This window comes from Ascaphus truei, chromosome 3 (genome assembly GCF_040206685.1).
Source record: "Ascaphus truei isolate aAscTru1 chromosome 3, aAscTru1.hap1, whole genome shotgun sequence".
In the NCBI taxonomy this organism is placed as follows: domain Eukaryota; kingdom Metazoa; phylum Chordata; class Amphibia; order Anura; family Ascaphidae; genus Ascaphus; species Ascaphus truei.
The window spans coordinates 185,435,713-185,454,848 of record NC_134485.1 but is presented as its reverse complement, the minus strand read 5'-3'; the positions used below and the strand labels follow the sequence as shown (position 1 = coordinate 185,454,848).

The following is a 19,136-nucleotide window of genomic DNA, read 5'->3' as shown; positions in this document are numbered from 1 at the left end:
GCTTCCATTTACTGGCGCCGTGTGCCTGACCCCGCCTCCTCAGGTGCAGCGCGCGCATCACACTCTTCCCTGCCCCTGCTCCACCAGGTCCGTCCCCCAAGCCCTTCTCTCCTATCAGAATCTTCCCCAGTCCGCTCCTCCGCTCCTCCCCTTCCCCTTATAGGCCCCAGCCAACTATTTAGTCTCCCCTCACCATTACCTCCTTGCTCTGCATAGCTTCTGTACCTTGGTGCTGCCTGCTTGTGCCTGGCTCTCTTGTCTTTCAGTTCCTGTCCTTGGATATTCTCCTGACCTCCCTGGAATTTGACCCTTGGCTTTGGACTTCGACCACGCTGCTCTCTGGTACCCCTTGGACTTGGCTTTGGACTCTCTACCTTGCTGACCTCTATATCCTTTGGACACGGCTTACGGACCCCTATTACGCTGCTCTCTCCACTCCACGACCCAGGCTTACGGAAACTCTACCACGCTGCCCTCTCTACATCTAGACCATTGGCTTACGGACTTTACCATTCAACACCGGAGTTGGCAAGTACTGAACTTTGTCTATTTTTCTTATCAGGACCAGCTACGCTACTACCGCTCTGCGGCCGTGCCCCCATTTGCTGTTAGGTGTGTGGTATTACTCCTTTCCACCTCAGTCCCGGGGTCTCGTCTGGCTTGTAGGCAGGCCGAGCGTTTCACTAAGAGACTTAGGGGCCTATGCAGAGTCGTCCGAATACATGCCATTCGGCATGTATTCGGCAGAATTTGCTTCCCGTATGGACAGAGGCTTCCTTGAGTGGCGAAATTTGAAATTTTCGCCAGGAGATTTGCTAGGCGGCAGCATCCCGCCAATGTGTTGGCGAGAAGCGTGTTTTTTTTACATTTCGCCATGTTTCTAGGTTCGGCATATGCAGGAAAGGGCAAAGTGTGGTATTCGGCATGTGTGCTTGAATTCTCAGCGCTGAAGTCGCCAATTGTGCGCGCCAGAAAAAAACGGCAGTAGCCGTCCAGTTCACTGGAAAGTGCTGTCAGTTAGTAAGGGGAAGCGGAGGAGAGGTCACGTGACCGCTCCCATCCAATGGGTCTGCAGCCGGTTCCCTACAGAGCCGTCATTGCCAGACAGAAGGTGGGGTGTGTGTGTGTGTGTGTGTGATGCCCCGATCGCTGTCTCCCTTCTGCCCTGGTCCCTGCCCCCCTTCTGCTCCGGTCCCTGCCCCCCTTCTGCTCCGGTCCCTGTCTCTCGTGTGTGTGTGTGTGTGTGTGTGTGTGTGTGTGTGTGTGTGTGTGTGTGTGTGTGTGTGTGTGTGTGTGCCTTGTGTGTGTGTTTGCATTGTGTATGTGTATGCATGCATGTGTGTGTGTGTATGCATGTGTGTGTGTGTGTGCATGTGTGTGTATGCATGTGTGCATGTGTGTGTATGCATGTATGCATGTGTGTGTATGTGTACTGCTGCCGAGTGCGGGGCTTCAGATCGCGATCAGCTGCTGTGTTTGGGGGGAGGGAGGGTCAGTATTGCTGCCGAGTGCAGGGCTTCACATTGCGATCAGCTGCTGGGCTTGGGGGGTGGGGGGGGGGTCAGTAGTGCTGCCGAGTGCAGGGCTTCACATTGCGATCAGCTGCTGGGCTTGGGGGGTGGGGGGGGGGGTCAGTAGTGCTGCCGAGTGCAGGGCTTCACATTGCGATCAGCTGCTGGGCTTGGGGGGTGGGGGGGGGGTCAGTAGTGCTGCCGAGTGCAGGGCTTCACATTGCGATCAGCTGCTGGGCTTGGGGGGGGGGGGGGGGTCAGTAGTGCTGCCGAGTGCAGGGCTTCACATTGCGATCAGCTGCTGGGCTTGGGGGGTGGGCATCACGCTGTCACAAACCTGTCCAGATCCATGCCAACTGCTGTCACTATATGTGGCTCCCAAATCTCTGATGCACACAGGGCATTGACAAAGCAATAGGGTGAATATGCCTCTATACACATAACATTGCCATGTCAGCAAAAACTCTGAGCATTACAGTATAAGCAGTATACAGTATATAACAATATATAAGCATGTGTGTGGCTATGTGTATCTGTGTGAGTATGCATGTACAGATCAGTATATATCAGTATGCCTATGTCTCAACTGTGCCTTTGTGTATCAGTGTCTGTAAATGTGTGTGTATACAGTATTGTGTGTCTGTCTGAGTATCAGTGTATATTCCTGTGTGTCTGTCTATCAGTATGTACACTGTCTGTCACTGAATGTCTATGACTGTAGCTAATAAAAATTGTAAAAGTGTAAAGAGAAGGTTTTTTTTTCAGTATCTGCAGCTTCACAGTGCTTCTACCACTTTAACAGAGAGACGCGTGCTGTTTCTCTGGTATGTAACTATGCAGAAGCCGTCACTAAGACGCTGTGCCAGGAATGTGGTGTTTACTTTAGAAATTTCCCGCCCACTTGAATTGAAGTCTTGCGAGACTCACGAGCGCGACTTTCACCCGCAGTGACTGAAAATATAGCCAGATGTAAGTAGCTCAGTCTGAAATGGCGCGATTAACACTCGCCAATCATACACTTTGAGACTTGATTGACGATTTGTCCTTTCTGAATCAGGCTCAATAAATACGCCACAATGTTGAACTTTTACAACAATGGCAATTTATTTTGCCGTTCCTCTCTGCATAGGCCTCTTAATGTTGATATTGAGTTGGGGGTCTTTTTATGAGAGAACGATGTATAAGGATGTTCTGTTACTGGTGATGGGTGGTCTTTATGTAGTAAATGTAGATTTTACTACTATTGGTGGAGGTGTAGATTTAATTTATTAATATGTTTTTATATATTTTTTTTATATTGTACCTTCATCAAGACTAAATAAATGTTGTGCTTTTTTGTATTCTCTGATATATATTATCCATGGAAGAAAAAGACACATCAATCGGCGTGAGCTAATGTTAGTGCAGGAAGATATGTCTAACATTGTATGCAAATAGGCGTTTTATTTTGTTATTTTTCTAGTATTCATTTTATATGTGTTTTAGATTCATGTATGCTATTGGGGGCATCATGATCTTATATAGATTTTACCATTTTGGTTTTATTGTAATGTAATAAATGTATGTATTTTTATGTGCAGTATTCTAGTTTAAATATTATTACATATGTTTGTTAAACTATATTTCTAGTGCAGTAATCTAGTTTATTAGGTGTAGCTATGTCCTTTTATTGTATAGACTATGAGGAGGATTTTAGGCTATTAGAGTGGGTATATAAACCACTAGTAATACCATAGGGAGCCGCTCCTGAGGAAGCTGTCAAGCTGCACAGCTTAACGCGTAGATTGGGGCTCATCGCGGGATCCGGAGAGAGGAGAGAGAGCCCACTGTCGGCGAAGACGAACGGGCGAATTAGCGTGACCGGAAGTGACGCCAGACGTTGACGACGGATGCAGAGAGGATCAGGAGAGTGTGGGATACAGTAGCGGTGAGATCGCTACTGACTGCCTACTATTATAGCTTGCTGTACCCTGCCTTTTGATCAGTGACTAAGTGTAAGCCTCCATTTGTGAGTGTATGTTTGAAAAATATATTTTCTAAGTTGATCTGCACTATGGCTCTATTCTTCTGTCTTTGAAATTCAAGGGACTACGTGCATCACACCATCCAGAGACGACTTTGCCACTGTTTAGATTTTTGCCTATGAACCCTGCTCCATTTATAACCCTTTAGTTTGCACTTTTTATTTTGTTGCATTATTGCGATTTTGTCTTTATTACATGGCATTCATCACCACTCCCCTGTTTGGAAATTATTCGTTTGGAAAGACTCTGGACACAGTCTTTTAAGGGTTTAGTGAGATTTTGTGCCTCTTCATTATATTTTACTATATTCAATTTATCTATTATATTTGGTGTTATCTGTTGATTGCGCATATACTTTATTAAATATTTTCACTTATTATATTTTATATTTTCACTTATATATCTTCATTGGTTAAGGGAGTGTTTGAGCGCCATCCAGTTTTTTTTGTACTGTACACCACTGTAACTTGTCATATAAATCTTTGTCATTAAAGGGAAACAGATCTCGGAGATCATGACGTTGGCACAACAACACTGAGCGGAACAGAGGAAAAGAGGGTCGGGTCTGAAAGTAGAAAAAGTTTTGCAGAGAATAGGTAATATGAACAGTGCAGACACAAAGAGCAGCAAAACAGCGCATACCATTACAAATATCCATCATTGTTTTCACCTAGGGTTGCCAGGTATCCAGTATTGAACTGGACTATCCTGTATTTGGACACTGTCCAGTAAAAAAATAGAGTTAATACTGGACATGTATGTGTCTGGTATCACCTCTCTGCACATAGTGACCTGACCGGCTTGGGGGGGCTGCAGGATTTTCTTGAGTAGGGCTATTGCTAGGAGGCTGGACAGTTATCTCCATCCTGATTGACTGCATTACCCAGTACCAGCCAATCAAGAGGAGGTGTCAGGAGCCTAGAGGTGGGGCCAAGGAGCGGAAGAAACCGCATGCGGCAGTGAGTGTGTGTGTCGAGCGCGTCCCACCTTTCACCATTGTGTCCAGTATTTTTAAGAAGCCACCTGGCAACCCTACAAGTATATTCACCACATTAAAATGCAATATAGACAAACAAGATAATGCTCTACTGTATATACAGGGCCATATGTTCAGGAATAGTGCACCTTGCAATAACATTTTATCAGTCATGTTTTATATATTTAACCTCTCCAAGGGAATAGAGACTAGCAAATCATTGGAGACCCCTTTGGTTTATTAACAGACCAAAAGTGGATAAATATTGCATAAAGACACACTAAATTGGTTCATATTAGTATACTATATGCACCAGGTCGCACTTTATTGTCCTATTACTCCACATAACGACATGCCAAATTACATACTGACACTCTCAACAACCATTTATGGACTTCCACAATATTTATTTTGTACAGCATTGGACTAGACTTACTGTCAATCTCTGTTCCCTTAATTGCAGGTAATAAAACAAATGCATGAAAAAACTATTTTTAATATTCATGGTTGTAGCCAATATTATGGTGATAGTTACTATATTGTACAAATGCAAGTAGACTTGTTTATTATACATTCTTCACATCTAAAATACAGAAAGACTAGGTAGTAGCTGTAACGATGCGCTCACCACAAACAAGGCGTGACCGCGAGGCCGAGGTGGGGATTAGATAAACGCCATCCCACAGCTGCGTGGGCGCGTCTGGAGTGTAGATAGGTCGAGGTAGCCGGGTCGGGGTAGGAGAGGTCAGGATGGTCAGTGATACTTGCCGAGGTCTGGATTGGAGAGATACGGATCGTTGCAGGTACTTTAACCACGGTCGGGATTGGAGAGGTGCGGATCGTCGTTGGTAAGTCGGGTCAGGAGTGGAGAAGTGCGGAATCCAAAAACAAGCAAGGTCAGGCAACACAGGACAAGACAGGCAAGGCTCAGACGGGGCAAGACTGCAGTGAACACAGCGCACATAACAAGGTTATGCTCAGCCAATGTGCCAGAGGGCAGACTGAGTATATAAGGCAGAATAGTCCAATGAGCTGGGAGCATACTCAGGCGTATTCCTGGCTGTGGTTGGCTGAGAGAGGCAGCATAGGTGTATCCGTTTAGACAGGAACGGAGGAGACTCTGCGATGATGCCGCGCACAGCGCGTGTGTGTCACGGGACGATGAGACGACCACACGAGGATTGTGTGTGTGGGGGGGGGGGATTGTGTGTGTGTGGGGGGGGGGGGATTGTGTGTGTGTGGGGGGGGATTGTGTGTGTGTGGGGGGGGATTGTGTGTGTGTGGTGGGGGGATTGTGTGGGGGGGGGATTGTGTGTGTGGGGGGGGATTGTGTGTGGGGGGGATTGTGTGTGTGTGTGGAGGGGTGGGGGATTGTGTGTGTGTGGGGGGGATTGTGTGTGGGGGGGGATTGTGTGTGTGTGGGGGGGGATTGCGTGTGTGTGTGGGGGGGGATTGTGTGTGTTTGGGGGGGGGATTGTGTGTGTGGGGGGGGGGATTGTGTGTGTGTGGGGGGGGGATTGTGTGTGTGGGGGGGAGTGTGTGTGTGGAGGGGGGATTATGTGTGTGGGGGGGGGATTGTGTGTGGGGGGGATTGTGTGTGGGGGGAGATTGTGTGTGGGGGGGATTGTGTGTGTGTGTGGGGGGGATTGTGTGTGTGTGGGGGGGGATTGTGTGTGTGGGTGGGGGATTGTGTGTGTGTGTGTGGGGGGGGGGATTGTGTGGGGGGGGGGTTGTGTGTGTGCGTGTGTGGGGGATTGATTGTGTGTGTGTGTGTGTGTGGGGAGGGGGGGATTGTGTGTGTGTGTATGTGGTGATTGATTGAGAGAGTGTGTGTTGTAATGCAGTGTTACGCAAACTGGGGGGGCAATGAGGCGCAAGATTATTTAGGGGGGCGCAGGCGGCGTGCGGCGAAAACTGGGTGCACAGGCCGGCAAACGCTGTGTGCGAGAGGACGAAAAAGCTGTGCGCGACGGGCGGCCAAGAAGATGTGCACGGGCGGGCAGACGAAGATCTGTGCGGGTGGCTGAACAGGATAGTGCAGGTGGCGGCCACGTGATGGTGTGTGAGCGCAAGCACAGGGGCTTCGGAGGTACGGGGAGGAGCACGCCCGAGCACGGTGAAGTCAAACGCCCCTCCCGGTGTCTGCCCTGCAATAGCGCTGTGGTCCTGCTCTCCTCCGCTGGCAACCTGCTTCGCTGCGATCCTCTGCAAGTGAAAGGGTAGGCTGCCACTAAATCAATCATACTAGGAATGTACAGAAATAATAAAAAAGAAAGTGAAAACACAACATTGAAAACGGAAAAAAATAAATAATAATGTAGGTAGGAGTTTGGATGACAATGGGGAAGGTAGAAACAAAAAGGGGGGGGGAGAGGGAAGGGAGGTAGCAAAGAGGTGGATGAATGCCCCCCAAAAGTATTGCCTTTGTGCACGTACGCTCTCCCAAGCTTGGCGCTTGGGGAGACAAACAAAATTGACTTTGAAGTGCGCTCAACAGCAGTCAATGCACACACATAGCCACACACAAATAGCCCCGATCCACGCTTGCAAAATTATGCAGGACACCCTGCGCTCATGCTTGGAGAGTTGGTGATGTCACCGCACTCAGCGGCAGCGTGGATGCAGCCTAATTTTGCAAGCGCGAGCTGTTGAAATATGTAAGTATTTTGACATATTTGGATTTATATTATATACCGTTTAAAAGGGTTTTTTTTTTTTTTCATGTGATTTTGATTACATCTGGCAGGGGGGGCCGAGAAATTTTATGGATGAAAAGGGGAGCTCGGCATAAAAAGTTTGCTCACCCCTGGTAGAGGGTATGGCAAGTAATGCATCTTGTCTTTTAACCTTGCAGGCAGGGAATGGCCTGCAAATGGGGGATAAAAATGGCTGGGACAGGGCAAACACAGTAATGCATAGCAAATCAGTTTAACCCCTTCCTCCCCCCGTCACATGGAGGTTTGTTGAAATCACGGTAGAAGGGGATGTCCTCTGACCCATGGCATGGTTGCAGAGTGAGAAGATTTGCTGAGTTGAGAGTTTTTGTTGACATCTGTACACAACATTTCATACAGCATTTAATCAGTACCAGTATGTAAGGAATCCGCTCCTCGGTTTACTGTTTGCCTTACCTTGCAGACAGTGCAGTCCCAGAACACTTCCCCTGATATTTACTGCAGCCTGGATTCACTCACCAAAGCAATACTGCCACACGCCCCTTCTGCCATTGGTCCTCTGACCTTTAAGTACTGCTTTCCCACAATGCTCCCTGCCGAGCATAGTCCTTCCTGGATGTCTCTGTGTTCTGCCATAAGCCTTGTCTTGTCTGTCTCCTTGGTTCCTGAGTCCGGCTGCTAGTGTCACGCAGCGGTCTATTCCTGTGTTGAAGCGGAGTACTCTCCTTGTTGTCTTCAGCTCCCTGGTTCCTGTGACCGGCTGCTAGTCTCATGCAGCGGTCAGTTCCTGTTTCCTGTGCTGAAGCTGAGTACTCTCCTTGTTACTTCAGCTCCTTGTTTCCTGTGACCGGCTGCTATATTCATGCAGCGGTCTGTTCCTGGTTTCCTGCACTGAAGCGGAGGTTTCCCTGTGTATCTTCAGCTTCCTGGTTCCTGGGGCCTACTCTTTCCCTAATCTAGAGAGGCCGTGTCCTGGTTCCTGCGCTGAAACGGAGGATTCCCCAGCCCGCTCAGGACTCTTGCGCTGAAGCACTGGTTTACCAGTGCAGCTAGGCGGTGTGCTACTCTGGTCTGTCTACCACCTCCTGAGACCAGTACCATGGGCCATGGTCGCCGCACGCGCAGAGGCCATTCCCGCGCTCCTAAGCTGAAGCGGGGCTCTCCTGACTACCTGTTGCCGAACTCCTGCTTGAACAACGTTTACCCTGATGTCTCCAGTCCTGACCCTGGCGTGTCCACCGACGATGCTGTCTTCTCCTATCCTGATCCTGCTACGTACGACTACGAACTGCGCAAACCGGATCAGCCTGCGCGGTCTAAGGTCGGTGCTTTTACAACCCCACCTCAGCCACGCGGTCCGACCCAGGTTTGTGGCGAGCACTGTCGTGACAGTATGCTCGGCCCCACAAACTCGGACCGCCCTGTGGTGAGGGTTGGTATGTTTCTGTCTGAAATCCTATCCCGGCCTGTAGACCAGTCCCAGTTTGAAAACCAGTATCTGTGCGAAATACTACCCCTGATTGAAGATCAGATTATGTATGAAGGTTTAACCCCGTTGCAAAGACAATGCCGTAACGATCTCATTAGTAAGGCTTATTGCCTCAAGGACTTAAAACAGTCTCTGGCCGCTTGTGTTTGCTCCTCTGGTTCCCCTTTAACCTGGGATAATGTGCATCCTATCAAACTTGCCAACGCCCGAAATGCACTCCTTGCCTTGGCCTTATCATTGGACATTCACCTAGTACAACAGGACCCTCTCTTCATGGTGGTTCATGCTCAAGACACACTCCGTGTACTTTCCCTGACTTTGGACATTTGCATAAAGGAACAGGACCCTCTCCTCGCCAGCTACGCTACCGCTTGGCAGTCCACCTGTGCTGCCAGTCCTGTCGCTAAACCTGGGGACGTATCTCCCTCTCCAGGAAATGACCAAACTGACCCACTATCACTGCCCCCTAACATAGATGCTGCCACGGTCCCTAGCCCTGATGGTACACCCGGGTACTCTGACACCAATGATACGTCTACGTTAACCCCTGCTGATCAGTCCTGTGAGGTTCCCCTGGAGTATACGTATATTTCTCTAGCCAACACTAAGGCTCTAGTATCCGAAAACAAGTCCCTTTTTCCCTCTATTCCTAACTCTGAATCTCCCTTTTCAGCCCTCGAAGTTTTTCCTGCTTTAACCCCTGCTGGGCAGTTCTGCATGCCTTCCCTGTCAGGGAACAAATCCCTCCTACCTCCACGTACTCAGCTTCAATTTCTAAGTTCTGTTCCCAGGGTCATTCCTGTATTAAACCCTGTGGGGCAGCTCTCTGAGTCCCCTTTGGTAACCCCCTGTTCTCCGCCAGCCATGGTCACGTCCCTAGCTCCAGAGGAAGAATCCCTTGTCTCACCTATTACAGAGGAAAAACTCTCTATGTTCTACTCTCAGGTATTATCTGCTTTAACTCCTGTAAATTCTTGCTGCCTCCAAGCTAATGCCTTCGTTCTAGCCTCAGAGAATGTGTCCCCAAGTCCTATAGCAGAGGTTGCATTAAATGACTTCCCCAAGGTTGCTGAATCCTTAGTTAGTTTTTGCTATAAAACCCCTGCTTCAGCTCAAGTTTCAGCTGCTGTGCCACTTCGGCTAAAGTTCTGATTCCAGTTAAATGTATTCAGTTACCAAGTTTTTCCCTAAGCTTGGTCGCAGAGTTCCCATTTCCAGGTACTTCGCTGAACCAGTCTGTTACCCAGAGAGCGATGATCCCTGCTTCAGCACATAGTCCTTGTTAGGTGTGTGCGCGTGTGTGTGTGTGGTGTCAGATGACCTCACTAATCTAGAAAAAAAAGCCAGACATGAATGACTAATTTCCTGTCTGGATGCCCCCGCTTCACAATTTTCAAAAGCAGCAATCCCGCCTGGGATCTTACCTGGTCCGCAGTCCCTCAATGTCCAGGTACCCTCATTCCTGCAATGTTATATATTGGAGGTGAGATGTTCCCTACCTGTCTTCTGGGTTAGGGGGGATTCCGATGTCTCCTGTGTGAAGCTTGAGAGTCAGATCTGGAAGAAAGTAGTATAGGTTATTTTGGTGTAGGTATAGGGCAATTAAGATATATAGGGTAAATAAGATATCCAGAGTGTATGTGTGAGTGAGAGAGACAGAGAGAGTGTGAGAGAGAGACAGAGATTATGTTTGAGACACAGAGAGAGAGAGTGTGAGGGAGACAAAGAGAGTGTGTGAGAGACAGAGAGAATGTGTGTGAGAAAGACAGTGTGTGTGTGAGAGAGAGTGTGAGGGAGAAAGACAGTGTGTGTGAGAGAGGCAGAGTGTGTGTGAGAGAGGCAGAGTGTGTGTGAGAGTGGCAGAGTGTGTGAGGCAGAGTGTCTGTGTGAGAGACAGAGAGCGTGAGAGACAGTGTGTGAGAGACAGAGTGTGTGTGAGAGACAGGGTATGTGTGAGACAGAGTGTGTGTGAGAGACAGAGTGTGTGTGAGAGACAGAGTGTTTGTGAGAGAGTGTGTGTGTGAGAGAGACAGAGAGATTGTGTGAGAGAGAGTGTGTGAGAGACCGAGACAGAATGTTTGAGAGAGTGAGTGAGAGAGAGAGTGTGTGTGTGTGGGAGAGAGAGTGTGTTAGAGGGAGAGGGAGTGAGAGAGTGTGAGTGTGTGTGTGTGTGTGTGTGTGTGTGTGTGTGTGTGTGTGTGTGTGTGTGTGTGTGTGTGTGTGTGTGTGTGAGAGAGAGAGAGAGAGAGAGTGTGGGGTGACAGGGTGGGTGGCTGGGTGACTCGGTGGGTGACTATAACTGGGTGGGTAGGTTACTGACTGGAGACCAGGGGGGGGGGATGTCAGACACAAGGGAGGGGGAGTCGGACACAAGAGGTGCACAAGCCAGGGGGGACCGCATGGGGGCACGACCCAAGGAGGACCGCATGGATCACGAGCCAGGGGGGACTGCATGGGGGGACCGCATGGGGGCATGAGCCAGGGGGGACCGCATGGGGGTACGAGCCAGGGGGTACGAGCCAGGGGGGACCACATCGGGCACAAGCTAGTGTAGCGAAATAATTAAATATGATCCTAAAAAATTATACCTTGTCATTGCTACACTCATGGTGACAAAAACAAAACATTCTGATTCTAATTCCTGCAACAACGAAAAACTAATTAAATAAGAATCTTTTATTCTTATAATTACTAATCTGAATACTTCCATAATGTTTATAAATGTATCTCTTTATAAACTGATTTAAAACAACTTTTAATTTTTACTGTTCACAGCTTCTCTCTGGCTTGTGGAATGTAATTAGCTACATTCTGCACAGAGAAGAGAGAGACAGAGAGAGGGAGGGTGGCCTCCGTGGGCAGCACTTACTTGCAAAACATGACCTGTGAATGGATTTTAGACAGTATAAACTCCTAACCTACTCATATTTTCCTTTACAAAATCTCTTCACACAAATATCGTCAATTTGTACCCCTATTGGGTATCCTGTACTGTCAGTCATCACTCCTGAGTATAATGTATTAGTCTTAATATTTCTGCGTTGTTTCTTATCTCATTTCTGTCTGTATTTTGTCAAGTGCTTTATTTAATTTCTTGACCTCACATTTCAAATTTTCATTGCGTGAAATCAACTTTTATTTCTCTCTCACTTTCTGAAAACATTTCAACATTCACCAGGCATGCTCCTTGCGTTTTCCCAAGTACCAACCATTCGCTTCCTTTTTAACTTTCTTAATTACTTCATCAAAACTGTCTCCTTCTGGCCAAATTAATTTTGTGCCCAAGCTTATCGCATACTTTCACCAATCTACCATAATATATTAGTACAAAAATGTCTTCCCTCATCCATGTGAGAGGATATCTATAATTTCTTCCCTCCCCCAGTGAAAGGATATCTTGCTATAGTAGTTACCCATGGGCTTTCTTGTGTTTACCAATCTAAACACGGTAACCTTAATTAGTAACAATGCCTGTGTTCATTCCTAAATTTTAGGTTGCATGGAGCGTCACCTATGAATCAGAGACTTACCCCAGACAGCCAGAGAGACTTAAAAAGAAAAAAATAGATAACAGGTTTCTCTCAACTGGCCGCGGTGTCTCTCTGGACATCTGAGGGCACTCCCACAGTTCCATAGGCAACGTCTTATCCGCTTGTCACGGCACCATTTGTTAAAGCATAATAATGTATAAAGAAATAATTTGACAGACAAGCAATGGAGTAATTCTTCAGCTGGTTTTACTAATTAGTAAGATGAGAGCCATATCCAGGGATATGTGACAAAACAGAACTGTGCGGCGCCTAACTGTAATAACAATGATTATACTTAATCTAATACAAATAATATCAAGAAAAAATTGACCGTGCAAAAATGTCCTTGGAATCAATGTCCAATGTAAAGGAAAGCATGGTCCAGATGAAGCTCAGCATATGTGGAAAGAGAAAAAAGAATACAACAACATAGTGTAAAACTGTTGGATAATTCTATAAACAACCTGTTTGGAACGAATTGGTGAATAGCAGAAGTAGGACAACAATCAGAAAAGGTTAGTGAAAAAAGTACATTTAATAAAATTAAAAACATGTAGCATGATGGTAAAACACTCCTCTCGCGGGGCGAAAAATTAGAATCCTACTTACGAGAGTTAGGTAGGAATACAAACACGTAATGGTATCTTTCACTGGGGATGGCTGTGGGTAGTTATCCGGCAGGCGTGTTCAGAGTCTCATCTGCGATCCACTCAGACCAGCTGGTGTGCGCGCGTGATCCTCCGATTGCCGAAATGTCCGCTCATTTCTCCTCCTCTCCTACTGACGTCACAGGCCCTTCTGACCCAGGAACAGCTCGTACTCGCGTTACCGCGAGAGATGTTACTCAGAGGCTTGATCTCGGTCTACTGGCAGGGATCTCGCGCGACGTCCTCTCGGGATAAAGTGCATGTGTCTGCACGTTCATGCACACTAGTCTTGGGATGTGTAAGCTCCACCCTACGCGTTTCACGGATCACTCCGCTTCCTCAGGGGCATGCTGTATGGAACTTACTCTTTATGGTCTCTTAAATAGTCCCAATAATCAGTATGAGATATGTCATGTGTGCTAATTAGTAATGGATACATACTTAACTACAAAACCTTACATCCTAAACCTCTGACTTGTCTAAAACCATGAGTTTGAACTCCAAATAATAAATGAGAATCCAATGTGACATTAGATCCAATTACATCAGATTAATCTTAATTGAATTATAATTGAAATTACATACTTTATGCATATATGTACTAATATGCTTGTAATTATATACAATTAGTAAAGACATAACTTGTGTCTATTGTTGTTATTTTGCTCGTATTTGACAATCAATGTCACACATGCCCATCCATTCTTTGGGAACATCATAATTATGAAGCTAATATCTCAAACCTATACAACAAAAAACAAACAAAGATGGCCAAAGCTACTTCCAATGTGACAAAAATACACAGTGCAATACCTATATATCTCTTTTAAAAGGGTCATTTAGTTTAACCATTTGGCCAAAGCATCTTAAGCCTGCTGCCACTTACAAGACACGACCGTTAGCAGGTCCTAACACTCACCTGGGTTAAAATTCTTATTTACCTGTATAATTACAGAAAGAATTATCACATTGGATTTGTCGTAACCTGGCAAAATGATACTAACCTGCCAACTTGAAAAGTGGGGCGGGGTAATGGTTGGGGTTTCTCAGAGCTTGTTGGGAATCTGTGTACTTGTTAATATCTCAAACCTCCAATTATTCATAACATACAATTACTCATACTGTACATTACACATATTTAAAACCCTATTACAAACATAGTATATATCTCATTAATTCATATTGGTACATAGATAACCTGTGTCTTAATCTATACAAAGCACTTATAACCACTTTACTACCAAAAAAAGTTTATAGAATCATATTAATCTCAATTTAAGAGAAAAGATGTATTCACTTGATGGAGATATATAGAAGTGTATTATGTCTGTATTAAATAGACCCTTATATTAAATGACATCTAAAAATCAATCAGACTGCTAGGGAACTGGTAGTATGTATATTCCCTTATGAAGTAATTTTGTATGTTCACTTAGTTATCAGATTCCCTAAAAATTGTTAATATATATGTGGTACTTGAATGAAACACTACTTGAAATACCCACAAGGGGTACATGTCCTGGCTGAAACTGAAGAAGGCACTAATTCATTCAGTCATTCAAGAAGGCACTAATGCTAAAATCAACATTTAGTCCTTGTGGAACCATTGTTTTTAATTCGTATATCCAAAAAAGTTCCCTCTTGGCCAGTTGGTTGGTTCTGTTTCCGCCCCCCCACCCCCCCACCCCCTCCAATTATTCACAAGGGTTTCTATTGCACAACATTTAAGCCCTTGTTGGTTTTGATTGTGCTTTAATTTGAAATGGTGAGACACATTATGTGTAACTAAATCTCTTGTAATATTATACACATGTTCATACAGTCTTCTCTTGATGGGCCTACTGTCATGGCCCCTTTTATTCTCCAACATCTCCGATTTTGTTTGGGTATTTTTTCCGAACGCCACGCACTTCACCGCGTTTATGCCGCATTCATGTAGAGACAGCGCTAATACAATGCACGCGGCCGCGGCTAAAATACCGGGACATACCGCATCAAATACTGCATCTGCCCGCGGTTTACAGAGTTGCGCCGATACGGCCACACGAGGCTAAAGGCGGCCGCCACTGTAGTTGTCATCCCCACATACTGCAGACCACAGGGGCACTCCAGCAGATATACCACGTATGGGCTTGAACAGTTGATAGGTGTTTTTATTTGATACTCATTGGACGTGATATTAGAACAAAATTTCTTCGTATTAATACTACTGTATATTTACAAGCTGTACATCTAGTGTATCCTTTGTGAGTTACTGTACATTCTTTTTACTATTTTGGACTGTTGGACAGCTAGGTGATAGTTTGGATTTTAAATTAATTGCTTTTGTGAATATAATTTTTGGTTTTGCCATAACAATTTGAGCCAATTCTTTGTCTCTTCTAAGAATTGGCCAATATTTCATAAATATTTTGCGTATACCTGGTGCCATCTGATTGTATTTAGTTATAAATGGTACATGATCTGTGATGTTACTCTCCTTTTTATATATCAGCAAATCCTGCCTATTCATTTGTTGCACCTGTGTGATGCTTGTCTCTAAAAGTTGATTATCATATCCTCTAGGAACTTTGATTTCAAGTCTATTGCTTGAGAAATAAAATTGTCATTTTTATTATTATTATTATTTTGTTTCAAGCGAATAAACTGGCCTTTGGGGATGTTTTTGATCCATAATGGATTATGATGACTTTTGGCTGATAGATAATTATTAGCTTGTACATTTTTGTAATATGTTTGGGTATGTATAGTATTGTCCTGAATGGACAATTCCAAATCTAAAAATTCTATTCTGCTCAGACTAATTTTACAAGTGAAAATTAAATTATTATTATTGTGATTAATGTGAGAAATAAATAAATATAAATCCTCTAAGCTACCTTTCCAGATAAATAAAATATTGTCTATGTAGCGACGCCAGAGCACCAGGTTTGCACCGAGAGGACAGTTATCCCAGATGTTCTCGCTTTCCCATACGCCCATGAATAGATTGGCGTAACTCGGTGCGAACCTGGTCCCATGACAGTCCCACATACCTGCAAATAATATAGGTGATTAAAATTAAAAAAATTGTGCGTGAGAATAAAGTGAATACTTGAAATAAGAAATGCTTTAAGTTCCAAGGGCATTATAGGATCGTCCTCTAATATTTTGCTAATTGCTTGGCATACTTGAGGGTGGTCTGTTACGGTATATAATGATGTCCCCTGTTACCCCTACGGCAAGCTGTGAACCGCCTGAACCCATTCTCTTTCCCATACGTAATTTGACTGCCATTCGATGCCCCCTAGTGTCTGCAGCACGTTGGTGGTATCCCTCAAGTAGGAATGTAATTGTATGACATACTTCTGAAGATGGTAATCTATGAACTGGGATAAATTTGAAGTTAATGATCGGATGCCAGAAATTTTTGGGCGACCAGGGGGTGTGGCTAAACATTTGTCAATTTTTGGAATAATATAAAATAAAGGCATTTTGGGGTAAGTTATATTAAGGAACTCAAATTCTTTTTTGGATATTATGTGTTTATCTACTCCTTCTTGTAGAAATTTAACTAATTCGGTTTGATATTCATCCATTGGATTAGAGGGGAGGGGTATGTTGACACATCACTTAAGATTCTCATGGATTCATGGATATAATATTCTTTATCCATGATTACCAACCCCCCCCCCCCCTTGTCAGCTGGTTTTATTACTATTTTTTTTTTATAACTTAAATTTTTATTGAGTTTTACAGATGTAATATACAACAGAACAAGACATATAAGTTGTAGTATGTCTACATGAAATATAAACTTATAACATATATTGGATGCGTCCGCCCGGTTTTTTCGAGCCCTGCTGGACCGGACGGCGTACCATAGTCTAATAGATTAACTGAACAAGTTTTTGGATGTCGTTGATTATTCAAGATATGTCATTGATCATATACACACACGAAACGAAATGGAAAGAAAGAAAAAGGGGGGGAAAAAGGGAGGGGGGAGAGGGAAGGAGGTGGGGAGGGTAGGGAGAGGGGGGAAGGCATCTTGGATGGTAGCTGTGGCATAACCCCAGTCTTCAAATGTAGCGATCTAGGCTGTGGTCAAGCGCATTGTAAGCGGGTCGACTTTTGATGTCCCTGTGGTGATTCGGGGGTGCAATAGGACCTGGACCTGTGACTCAAGGTTGGGGGTAGTTACCCCCTCCCGAGGAGAACGCATCTGTTTCTATCATAGCCAAATTGATTCTCTCTCTACTCCTGGGATATCCGTCTGGGCCAGCCAAGGCGTCCAGACTTTTAGAAAATTGGTGCCAGTGTCATTAACTAAGCTCGTTAACTTCTCCATCTGGCAGATAAACCATATTCGATTCCGAATCTTTGGGATGTCGGGGCGTTTCCATAATGCTGCGATCTCGCACCGCGTGGCTAGTGCAAAATGTGCAATTAGTTTATTACTTGCTTTGGTAAGACCCGTTAATGGTCTGTTCAAAAGGAATAGCTATGGGTCCGGTGGTATTTCTAGGTCGAAGATCCTCTGTATCCAATTCCTGATTGATTCCCACAATGGGGAGATCCGCGGGCAGGACCACAGCATATGTAACAGGTCTGCTGTTCCCCCGCACTGTCTCGGGCACAGTGGGGAGGAACCTGGCACGAACCTTGATAATCTCAGTGGAGTGAGATACCATCTCATAAGGACTTTATATGCGTTCTCTTTGAGAGTGGAGCAAATGGAGCTCTTTGCTGTGGCTAAAAAGATAGCCGTTCTCTCCTCATCCTCAAGGGTCTCTCCGAGATCCTTTTCCCATTGGGATCTGAAGGAGGGTGTTTGTTGTCCCTGTACAGCAGAACCGACCACCTCCCCGTGTAACTGTGAGATAAGTCCCTTAGTGTCTGTTTCTGCCAGACAGAGCTTTTCGAATGAAGTTAATGGGGGATAAGGAGCTGATTTATTGTAAAACGCTCTAACCTGGAGATATCTAAAAAATTCGGAGTGGGGCATATCTTTTTCTAGTCTGATGTGATCGAACGTTTTGACCTTCCGGTCATAACCCTCCAGGTCTTTAATTCGTTTATAACCTTTTTGCTTCCAAATTGAGACATTACTACCTATTAGGCCCGGAGCGAATTGAGGATTGTTCCATAAGGGGGTCATCATGGTATGTTTTGATTTGAGGGAATGCCTCATCTTATTTGCCTCCCAAACTGTCAGTGAGTTGGTCATCGAGGAAAGCGGCGTGGTAGCGAATTTGCGCGCTGTTTTGGGCATCCAAATCAAGTTGCGGAGTTCCAATGGGGTACATGCCGCGCTTTCTAGCTCCACCCAGCGTTTCGAATTTGGGTTGGATTGCCATTGGACAATTTGGCTTAATTGTGCCGCTTTGTAGTATGAGAACAGACAGGGCACCGCTAGCCCGCCCGCCAGAACGGGTCTTTTCATATTCAATTTGTTTACTCTCGGTTTTTTGCCTCCCCATATGAAATTAGATATCTCAGAATGAAGTGAGAGTAGATCCTTCAATTTGAGAGGTATACTGTAGGCAGTGTTTGGAAAAGGTAAAGGATACGGGGGAGTAAATTCATTTTAACGCTATGTATCCTGCCTATCCAGGAAATTCTCTGGGAGGTCCATCTACGTAGATCAGATTTTAGAGTCCAAATCAGATTGGGATAATTTGCTTTATAAATGCTAGCAGTATCTTTAGTGATGTGGACTCCCAGGTATTTGATACTCTTCTTTTGCCAATTGAATTTGAAATTCAGTTGAAGTAATTTCTCAGTATATCTAGGGAGGTGTATACTCAGCGCCTCAGATTTGGACTGATTGATTTTGAACCCTAAGATCCTCGAGAATCTGTCTAACAGGTCAAAAAGGTTTGGCAGGGAAGTGAGGGTTTTGTAACAATCAAGAGGATGTCATCAGCGTACAGGGCCGCTTTGTGAGATTGTGCATAAGCGCTCAACCCTGAGATGTCTGGGTTGCCTCTGATCTGTGTCGCCAGTGGTTCAATGCATAGGGCGAATAAGAGGGGCGAGAGTGGGCAACCCTGTCTCGTGCCACTCTTTATTTGGAATGGCAGAGAGGGGTATCCCTGATGTATAACCCTGGCGGTAGGGCCTGAGTAAAGCGCTAAAATCGCCTCACTCATCTGATCTCCAAAGCCGAATGCCGCAAGCGTCTCTTTCAGATAAGGCCAGTCTGTCCTATCAAAAGCTTTTTTAGCATCCAGACTTAGTAACATACTTTGGGTGTTTGTTTTATTAGCCAATTCTATCAGATCAATAAATCGTCGGGTATT

At 45.2% G+C, this 19,136-nt stretch overlaps 1 protein-coding gene across 6 annotated transcripts in view; it reads left to right on the top strand.

Moving 5' to 3' along the window:
* Nucleotides 1-19,136, top strand: part of TEX14 (testis expressed 14, intercellular bridge forming factor) — a 541,240-nt gene that overhangs the window by 398,425 nt on the left and 123,679 nt on the right. For 5 of the 6 annotated variants that reach the window (XM_075589773.1, XM_075589772.1, XM_075589771.1 and 2 more), the window contains one exon: nucleotides 4,030-4,131. In XM_075589773.1, coding sequence (XP_075445888.1) covers nucleotides 4,030-4,131 — 102 coding nt within the window. Of the gene's footprint in view, nucleotides 1-4,029; nucleotides 4,132-12,169; nucleotides 12,449-19,136 lie in introns of those variants that run through there. The other variant, XM_075589774.1, reaches the window with a different exon arrangement.